A 9,627-nucleotide genomic window follows, 5' to 3' on the forward strand; every position below is an offset into this window, starting at 1 on the left:
AAATTTCCACAACCTTAAATGCTTCTATTTTTGCTACTCATGTTTAGTGGTTTTTCTATGGGTACTATATTATGTGATGTTTTGTAAGGTGTTGCAATTAAGTGCTAATGTTAGGCTCTACTATTGCAATGGGCACAAGACTCTCAAACTTTTAATAAGTGAAAGTAATGTTTTGATTTGTTAGCATGACATAAAAGCCACTACTAAGTGCATCTAATCCTTTGAAGCATTGTACTAATTGCCTCCCACCAAACCCTAATTATAGCATTAAGGATATAAACTTATAAAAAAACAAGAGATATTGTTACACAAGCGACTAAACTAAAATAATCTAGAACCATCTAAGAATATAACAATGTTAAAACTCCAAATCCTGAGCTTCTTTACAACATTGACTGGTTGGAAGTGTAAAGTTTACATTCTTATATTTTGTATGTATGTAGAAAATATGAATCCATAAGGAACATCTTACATTGACAATTGAAAAAACCCCTTTGAAAGGTCAAGAAGTTCATATAAGAAGCTTTTAACAATATGGTGCTACAATTGTCAAGAACAATAGGCATACGAAAATGCTCTTCAAGGTCTTTTCCTCCAAGTCTGTGGTTTCACATTCTGTGGCAAGAAGGGAGGCACACCTTTTCGCATTCGTACACCTCCACAATCATAACACTAATTTCAACATAAATAAACATCGTGCCATTAGGAATCATAGTCTGTCTTTAAATCAATAAAATAACCACTAATATTTTACAAAGGCAAGCTTTACATCCATTAGGTCGACACTTGCAAGTGAACACTACGTCTATACTGTTAAATGTGGAATCATATGGTGATAAATATTATTATTTCTTTGATTAACTTCTTGCCTTACCTTTTTGGTGCGAGAGCCAAAACATAGTGGGCATGGATCTATATGTCTTAACTTTCCTTCCCATGTAATGCCTCCTCTTCCTTTGCAAAGATCACAAAGTTCAATCCCGTAGCCATTACATCGTGAACAAAGTGTCTACTCATAGTTGCAAAACATAAAATCAATTCTAATAAGTAACACATACTCCATAATAATAAGATCAATTGCAATGAATGACAAAAAGTTATATTAAGTAAGAAACACAACACCATAACTTGGGAAAAGAACTGTAAAATTTATGAATTTTGGCCATTTGTAAAACTAAACCGAAGTGCAATTGTATGATATTCCAAGTTAGGGTCAAACAAAATAGGTGAGGAAAATTAAACGTACATATCTAGTAAGATAAAATGTGAAACGTTTACAGAGTAAAACACATTTGTTAAATATTTACATAGCATCCAACAATCCCATAAATATCAAGCAAAAGATATCAGATCTTCCAAAAACAAAGCAACTTCACGTGATGATAGTGGTGGGTTTCTACCAATAGTGTAATGGTAAGGGCAACCCATATAGGTCTAGAATTTAAACATCATTGCAAGCCATAGCATAAGAATTCGTTTGTAGTAAAGAATGATCAATATCATGAATAACAATTTGTGCAACATATAAGAGTGAGATTGTAGTCAAAGAATGATCAATAGCATGAACAAACTATGCATAAATGGAAATAATTTAAGCACCACATAAATAAATAATTAATTTAATGATAATTTCCATGGGAGCATCATGGAAATATAATTAGTTAATTTGATGTTAATCTAATTACCGTGGGAGTACTGGCAATGCCAAGTAGGCCTCCTTTTTGCAACACTGAGACAAGTGCTAGAATGATAGCTGCGAAGCCCACATAGAAACTTGTTGTTCCTACAAAATAAGTAGAAAAAAATTTAAGGATTTACATGTGAATAAAAACGGGGAAAAATAAATAAACCAACATTTTCATGTATTCACACAACTACATAGCCCTTTGACGTGCATATTTTGACAAAGCAATCAAGTGTGGCTAACCTTTGAGGTCCTTCATTTGCAAAGGTATAGTAGCCAATTGAATAATTGATCCATTCCTCATGGCTCTTCGAGATGACTGAGAGACAGAAAGATAAGAAGGAGATACCTTGTGGCTTCTTCGCAAGTCGAGCTCTTTACCCTCTGTAAAAAATTTAGAGCTTAGAATGATTAAGGGCTTATTGTCCTTATATCATAGAAGCAGAAACTCTCATCATAACTAATATATACCTATTCCAAGTAAATTTAATGGATTTTCTAAATCACTTGAACATGTAAGTATCATCATGTCATAAACTCTCCTAAAATAAATCCCTTGAAATGATAAGAATTGAGCTAATCCATCCATATTTTTTTTAAATTGATCTACATGAAAATACTTATTAAAAAAAAGCCTTTTTCCAAATGAACCTCTATGTAAGACCACTTAAAAAATGTTTGGATGAGGTTCATGTCATGAAAAGCCCAAAAAAAATGTACTTATACAAATTTTTGAAAGAAAGAGAATCAATTGAAGTGATTATTATACTCTCCCAAAACTGTGTAAAGAGAGCATTTAAAATATAAAAAATATCATGTGAAGTGTTTTTATAATCATTTTAAACAAACTCTAAAACCAAAATCATAGATAAGGGGTTGCCTGATTATCCTCAAATGATCAATATTCCAAGAGAAGGGGTTTTGTTGATTATCCTTGAAGATAGCTAAAATGTAAAATTCAGAGACAAGGGGATTGCTCATGATGATAACCAACCAACATGGATTTGCCTACTTGGTTTTTGCTTGCCATGGGTGAATAAGACTTCTTAAGTAGGGGCTCTTTTTAGTATGATCAAGGCTAAATTCAAGAATGAAAAAGACTACTTGTTGCTATGGGTGAGAAAAAGTCCTTAAGTCGAAGCCCTTTTTAGTATGATAAAAAAAAAGATTAGAACCTTTTACGAGATGGCCAAAATGCACAAATGCATGCACACACTCACTATGTTTACATGCAATTATCATCTTATTCAAACAAAATAACTTGACACAACACATGCACATGTGTGCATGTGCACACAACCATGTGAATAAATTGCTCCACACAATTGAGCAAGCCCATCAGTGCACACATGCTATAAAAAGCACATGTAGAGACATTGCACATAAAATAGTCGATGCCATTCATGTTAATACCAAGACATGGAACAACTTATATGCATAGCACGCCTCCTAACAAACAACCAAGTAAACCCATCCAAGCACATGTCCTATAAGCACTTGTAGCAACTTCAAACACAAAGTAGCCACACCATTTAATAACATGACATAGAAAGGGCATGTACAAGTAGTGTTTTTTCACATTTGTTATTTTCACAATAATTCCAAACAAATCATATTCTTAATTGAAAGTTCTAGAAGGGAAAAGAACTCACCAGCAAAGAAGGTGGCCTTTGAGGTGTCTTTATTGCCAGGTGAGGAAGGTTGCTCCAAGGTATCCAAAGGCTCATGAGTTGGTATCCTTGTTATCATCATATTTACGTCGTTATATGGTTGATTATCAATAGGTTTAGTATCCAAAACCACACGATGTGGCCTTGATGATATAGTCTCCTTGTTGGGACTATGATTGGGTAGACGAGGAAGTTGGGGGTCTAACATATCAATGAAATGATCCGGAGATATACATCTACAACACAAATCAAATTAGAAACAACATTAAATTCATCAAGTAACCTACACAACTTGATTAGCATTCATCAATCAAATCAATTGGAGCATTCATTCATCAAACTAGCATCAATCAATAAGAGTAGCATTCATAAAGAATCAAATTATTTAGAGCAATTTGTTAATCACAAGCGCTCTTGTAGTAGTAAGATCAACTACTTCAAGAGATAAGATTAGTAACTTGTGATCTCCTAATGATACAAGAATAGAATTAACTTATGTGATCTACTTGATAACGAAATGAGAATTAAAAACCAAAATTAGTTAGTGATTCATCAAATTTGTCTTAAATTAAGTACCGCCATGAGTAAGCACCTGGTGGTGGGCGATTGATGCGATTTGATCGGCGGAGATTGCTTGCAGGAGCTGCAGATCGGCGGAGATTGCTTGCAGGAAGGCAAGCTGTGATCTGGTCTGCATATGGAAGAGAGAAATGAAGAAGCTGCGGCTACTTCTGCGTGGCTGCCCCAGCTCACGGTGTCAAGCAGGAGAAGCGTTGCCATGCACGGTGCAGAAGAACCCACAATAATTCAATCAAAGGAACCCAATCAGACAGCCGATTAGGGTGAAGAAAAGTCGATTAGGGTTAAGAACCCGCAAGAATTCGATCAAAGAACTGATTATATGCAGTGCAGGAAGCCGACTAGGGTGAAGAACCCACAAGAATTCAATCAGAGGAACCGATTATATACACGATTAGGGTGAAGAAAAGCCGATTAGAGTGAAGAACCCACAAGAATTCAATCAGACGAACCGATTATATACACGATTAGGGTGAAGAAAAGCCGATTAGAGTGAAGAACCCACAAGAATTCAATCAAAGGAACCGATTATATGCACAATCAGAGAGCCGATTAGGGTGCAGAAAGCCGATTAGGGTGAAGAACCCACAAGAATTCAATCAAAGGAACCGATTATATACACAATTAGAAAGCCGGCTAGGGTGAAGAAAGCCGATTAGGGTGATATGAACACATCAGATTAAGTGTATTTACAAGCGAGGATAAATAATGAATAACTCAATCAGAAGGCCACTTGGGAACTGCAGAGGCGAAACTTAACAAGGTGGCAGCGATATTAATGGATCAGGAGAGCGGTGAACATCAATGCTAAAATGGATAACAATTATGGAATGATTGATGAGAATCGGAGGTGCAAGCGCCATTGAACCCCGTATTATCCAAAAAATAATTAAAAAAATAATTGTTCGATGATTGTTCTGTCTACACACAAATTTTCCGTACGTCCACGTGGCAGCCCTCGCACCACCATATATTTTATGCTTAAATTTTGAAAAATTAACAGATATTACACGGTGTACTTCTACCTCCTGAAATATCCTTATATTTACAACAAATGTCTAGTAATAATAATAACTAGTATTGCACCCCTCATTGCCGAGGGTGTGGCAGACCAAGGTTCCAGAAAAGAACTATTCCCTCTCTACAACCATCTCTCTCTCTCTCTCTTTCACACACACACACACACACATGCACATGCACATGACCCTCTTTCTCTCTCTGTCGTACACAATGTTGAAACTCTCTCTCTCTCACACACATGCACACACATATACACACCTGCTCTCTCTCTCTCTTTCTCTCTCTCACACACACATACACACATGCACACACTCCCTCTCTCTTCTTACACTCTCCCACACATAGAAGCGCTCTCTCTCTCTCTCTCTCTCTCTCTCTCACACACACACACACACACACACACACACACATACGCGCGCGCGTATGCACTCATACTCTCTCTCTCTCTCTCTCTCTCTCTCTCTCATGCACACATACACATATGTAAATATATAGTATATACAATATTATGTTTTAGATACATATACCTATACATAGACACATATATACATGTATTTAAAAATATAAATACAAACATCGACATAATTTAATTAATTTTGATTAAATTTTAATGTGTAGAGATGGTGATAAGTTGTGGTCACTTTTAAATATATAGATAGATATATCGTACACACATCGAAACACACACACACACACACACACACACACACACACAAACATATATATATATGTATGTATGTATGTATGTATAAATGTATGTGTGTATACATGTGTGTGTGTTTTTATTTACATTTATACATACACATATACATACATATATATATATGTATATATATATATGTATGTATTAAAAACACACACACATGTATACACACATGTGTGTGTGTTTTTATTTACATTTATACATACATATATATATATGTATATATATGTATGTATATATGTATGTATAAATGTAAATAAAAACACACACACATGTATACACGCATATGTATATATATGTGTGTGTGTGTGTGTGTGTGTGTGTGTGTGTGTGTGTGTGTATGTATAAATGCATAATGTAAATAAAAACACACACACACACACATGTATACACACACACATATATATATATGTTTTCTATTTAATTTATATTTTATTAAAAACTACTTTTTATTCTCTATCTCTCACTCTCTTTCTCTCTCTTTTCACCCTCTTCCTCATTACATCTCTCTCTCTCTCTCTCTCTCTCTCTCTCTCTCTCTCCAGGTCTGCCCCATCTCTCTCTCTCTCTCTCTCTCAAACAAGCACATTCTACATATAGATGCGGATGTAAGCACATGCATGCATATACTCTCTCTCTCTCTCTCTCTCTCTCTCTCTCTCTCTCTCTCACACACACACACACATGTACACACCACATATACACTAATGTAAACGCACACTCTCTCCTCCCACACAAACTATCTCTTACGTGTAGAAATTCTCTGCCTCTCTCTCTCTCTCTCTCTCTCTCTCTCTCTCTCACACACACACACACACACACACACACACACACACACACACATGTACACACCGCACATACACTAATGCAAACGCACACTCTCTCCTCCCACACAAACTATTTTCTACATAAAAATTGTCTGCCTCTCTCTCTCTCTCTCTCTCTCTCTCTCTCTCTCTCTAATGCATACACACAAACTATTTTCAACATAAAAATTGTCTGCCTCTCTCTCTCTCTCTCTCTCTCTCTCTCTCTCTAATGCATACACACAGATTGTGAGCCCCAATGCATCTAGGCATGTGGGAAAGAAACCCCCAAACACTTGTCTTCTCCTCTCCTTTCTCCTTTTAAAAAATTCTCCCTCTCCTTTCACCACGTAAAGGGGGTGGGTACTCTTCCTTTATCTTGTAATAGATAATATAAATAAGTTGCAGTGAAAAAAAGTTTTTAAAAAAAGTAAATAAGTTGTCCTCATTTTGATTAGTTCAAAGAAAGTTTCCTTTTTTTTTCCTAAATAAACTTTGCTTTAAAAAAACACGTATACTTCTACCTTTAGAGCCCTTAAAGCCCTTATATTTACAACAAATGTCTAGTAAAAATAATAATAATGTAAATAAGTTGCAGTGGAAAAAAAATTAAAAAGTAAATAAGCTGTCCTTATTTTGACTGGTTCAGGTTCAAAGAGTTTTTTTTTTCAAATAAACTAAAACGCGTGTACTTCTACCTAGTGAAATACTTCAGAGCCCTTATATTTACAACAAATTTCCAGTAAAAATAATAATAATGTGTACTTCTACCTACTCAAATACTTTAGAGCCCTTATATTTCCAACAACTATCTAGTAAAAATAATAATAATGTAAATAAGTTACAGTGAAAAAAAAGCAAATAAGCTGTCTTTATTTTGATTGGTTTAGGTTCAAAGAAAGTTTTTTTTTTTTTTGGTTGAGCATTGGTAAGGCCCTTTATCAAGGTGTCAATTTTTTACAAGAGGAGAATTCATATGTCTCTCTACACATCTATCATTCAAGAAAAGATCGCACCGTCCATCCCCCAATTACCACATTCGTCCCATGGAGTCTATGATGGCGGTAAAGCTCTTTGTGAGTGAAAAGATGCTTTTTGATGCGTAGTGAAGCTCTTTGTCTTTTCACCTTTCTAAACATGTGTGTGAAGAGTGTGTGAAGCACATGCTTGCATGCCCCATATAGCATGTGAGTTCAAGGGTAATTGGAAAAGGGGTAAACCCCTACCTACAATTTTTTATAATATAAGTACACCCCATCTTTAATTATTACAATGATAAAAGTACCCCTTTTTCATAGAGTTTTCACACCTTATGTATGCAAATCTCTTAAAATTTCACAAGAAAATAAAACATTTTTGGTTGATTGCACTATCTTACATATTTTTTTTAGTGTTCCCTTGACAGCCCAACCCTAAGCTAAGTGGGCAAAGTTACAAGCCAAACTAAGAAACCCCCCTTAAGTGTGGAGGTTAATGAAAAATAGAGGAAAGTGTTTTTGTGAATATAAAAATCATCTCCTTCACTTAACATACTTATGACTTTAATATTACACACTACTACATCAGAAGCTAAGAAACAAGATATAATCTCATATAAATGTAATTATAGAAGCAAACAAAATGCATAAATGAAGACAATACAAATCTTAAGAAAAATCTCCGATCCAAGAAAATGAAACATCAAACTCAACTTTTTTTTTAAAATGAAGAGAGAAAAGTCCTATGTTCATCTCATATGCCACTAGAAGAATAAATGTTTATAACAATGCTAGATTAGAGGTCATTGGATGTTGTCAAGGCTATTGTGTTGACAACAAGAATCAACATCTTATTGTTGAGGCTATTGTGTCACTTGTTGAGCATCTTGCTAAAACAAGACTCGTGTTCTTACAAGTGTTCTTATCAAGGATAGAGACAATAATCCTTTGCATGGTGTAGGATAGAGAACCATAGTGTTTTCTAGGTACGATTAAATCTCATAGATCCTCATTGTATAATGAAAAGTGAGATTAAAGTTCTTTAAGATCCCTTTGATTGTGTGCATGGTTGCTCGTAACCTTTATAATGGAAGTGAACCTAGTTCCCTTGGATGCTTTGTAAGTACAAGTAGACATGCAAGAAGCTTCATTAACGTTGCATTAGCTTGGAAGATGACAAGATTTGCTATGAGTAGGGACTATCTCACTTCAGCGGTACCCACCAAACTTGGGTTACATATCTTCCCAGGTAGGCAGTCTCTCAAAGCCATTTTGCCATGACTTGTGATGGAACATTACATGTCTCTAGGGAGCAATCTCATGCTAAAACTACCTTGTTAGAAGCACCATGGTGTGGGTTCATAGCTAGATGTGGCTTCTATAATGAGACAACTTTCATTTCATCTAGTTGTAGCTATAAATAGAGAGGGCTTAATCAATAATGGCAATGGCTTCTATGATGAGATAACTTTCCTTTCATCTAGTAGTATATGTCCTCTCCTTATTTTCCACCCATGGCCCTTGCCTCCCTCCGCATTAGCCACACTACACTTCAGATAGTTTAGCTGGCCCCTGGCACATGGCGTTTCCACCCACGACCTTTGCCTCCACATTAGCCACATTACACTTCAAAAACTTTCATTTTATTTAGCAATTATTTATTATTTATTCCTACACTGCCTTAAAAAACACATGTACTTCTACCTGCTGAAATACTGAGCCCTTTTATTTACAACAAGTGTCTAGTAAAATTAATAATAATGTAAATAAGTTACAGTGAAAAAAATATAAAAAGTAAATAAGCTGTCCTTATTTTGATTAGTTAAAAGAAATTTTTTTTTCTAAATGAACTTTGTTTTTAAAAACCACATGTACTTCTACTTGCTGCTGAAATACTTTAGAGCACTTATATTTACAACAAATGTCTAGTAATAATAATAATAATAATGTGTACTTCTACCTACTGAAATACTTTAGAGCCCTTACAACAACTGTCTAGTGAAAATAATAATAATAATGTAAATAAGTTGTAGTGAAAAAATAAATAAATAAAGTAAATAAGATGTCCTTATTTTGATTGGTTTAGGTTCAAAGAAAGTTTCTCTACTATCTCTTAAAGCCCTTATCTCTACTATCTCTTACATAGCTTGACTTGCCCTCCACATGTTGCTTTTTTTCTCTGCCTCCA

At 35.0% G+C, this 9,627-nt stretch overlaps 1 protein-coding gene across 3 annotated transcripts; it reads right to left on the reverse strand.

Moving 5' to 3' along the window:
* Positions 1 to 493: 493 nt before the first annotated feature.
* LOC147619441 (uncharacterized) lies at positions 494 to 4,824 on the reverse strand. 3 transcript variants are annotated; one of them, XM_086773106.1, is made up of 6 exons: positions 3,947 to 4,824; positions 3,337 to 3,590; positions 1,928 to 2,068; positions 1,686 to 1,783; positions 875 to 950; positions 494 to 672 (listed from the first exon to the last, which is right to left on the reverse strand). In XM_086773106.1, the coding sequence occupies exons 1-6, from the start codon at positions 4,132 to 4,134 to the stop codon at positions 665 to 667; spliced, it is 765 nt and encodes a 254-aa protein (XP_086629232.1). In that variant the 5' UTR covers positions 4,135 to 4,824; the 3' UTR covers positions 494 to 664. The 3 variants fall into 3 exon arrangements, with proteins under 3 accessions (XP_086629232.1, XP_086629234.1, XP_086629231.1); XM_086773108.1 differs by having other exon boundaries at positions 875 to 954; XM_086773105.1 differs by having other exon boundaries at positions 875 to 1,009.
* Between the last annotated feature and the right edge of the window lie 4,803 nt (positions 4,825 to 9,627).

The sequence above is a fragment of the Cibotium barometz genome, chromosome 33 (genome assembly GCF_041138505.1).
Source record: "Cibotium barometz isolate CiBa-2024 chromosome 33, ASM4113850v1, whole genome shotgun sequence".
Lineage (NCBI taxonomy): Eukaryota > Viridiplantae > Streptophyta > Polypodiopsida > Cyatheales > Cibotiaceae > Cibotium > Cibotium barometz.

Excerpts from the sequence above, each read along its gene's own strand:
- LOC147619441 (XM_086773105.1), bottom strand. The coding sequence starts at position 4,134 with ATGGCAACGCTTCTCCTGCTTGACACCGTGAGCTGGGGCAGCCACGCA. Across the intron at positions 1,784-1,927 it reads GCAAATGAAGGACCTCAAAG|GAACAACAAGTTTCTATGTG; the intron begins GTTAGCCACACT and ends CTTATTTTGTAG. Across the intron at positions 1,010-1,685 it reads GCATTGCCAGTACTCCCACG|ACACTTTGTTCACGATGTAA; the intron begins GTAATTAGATTA and ends AACTATGAGTAG.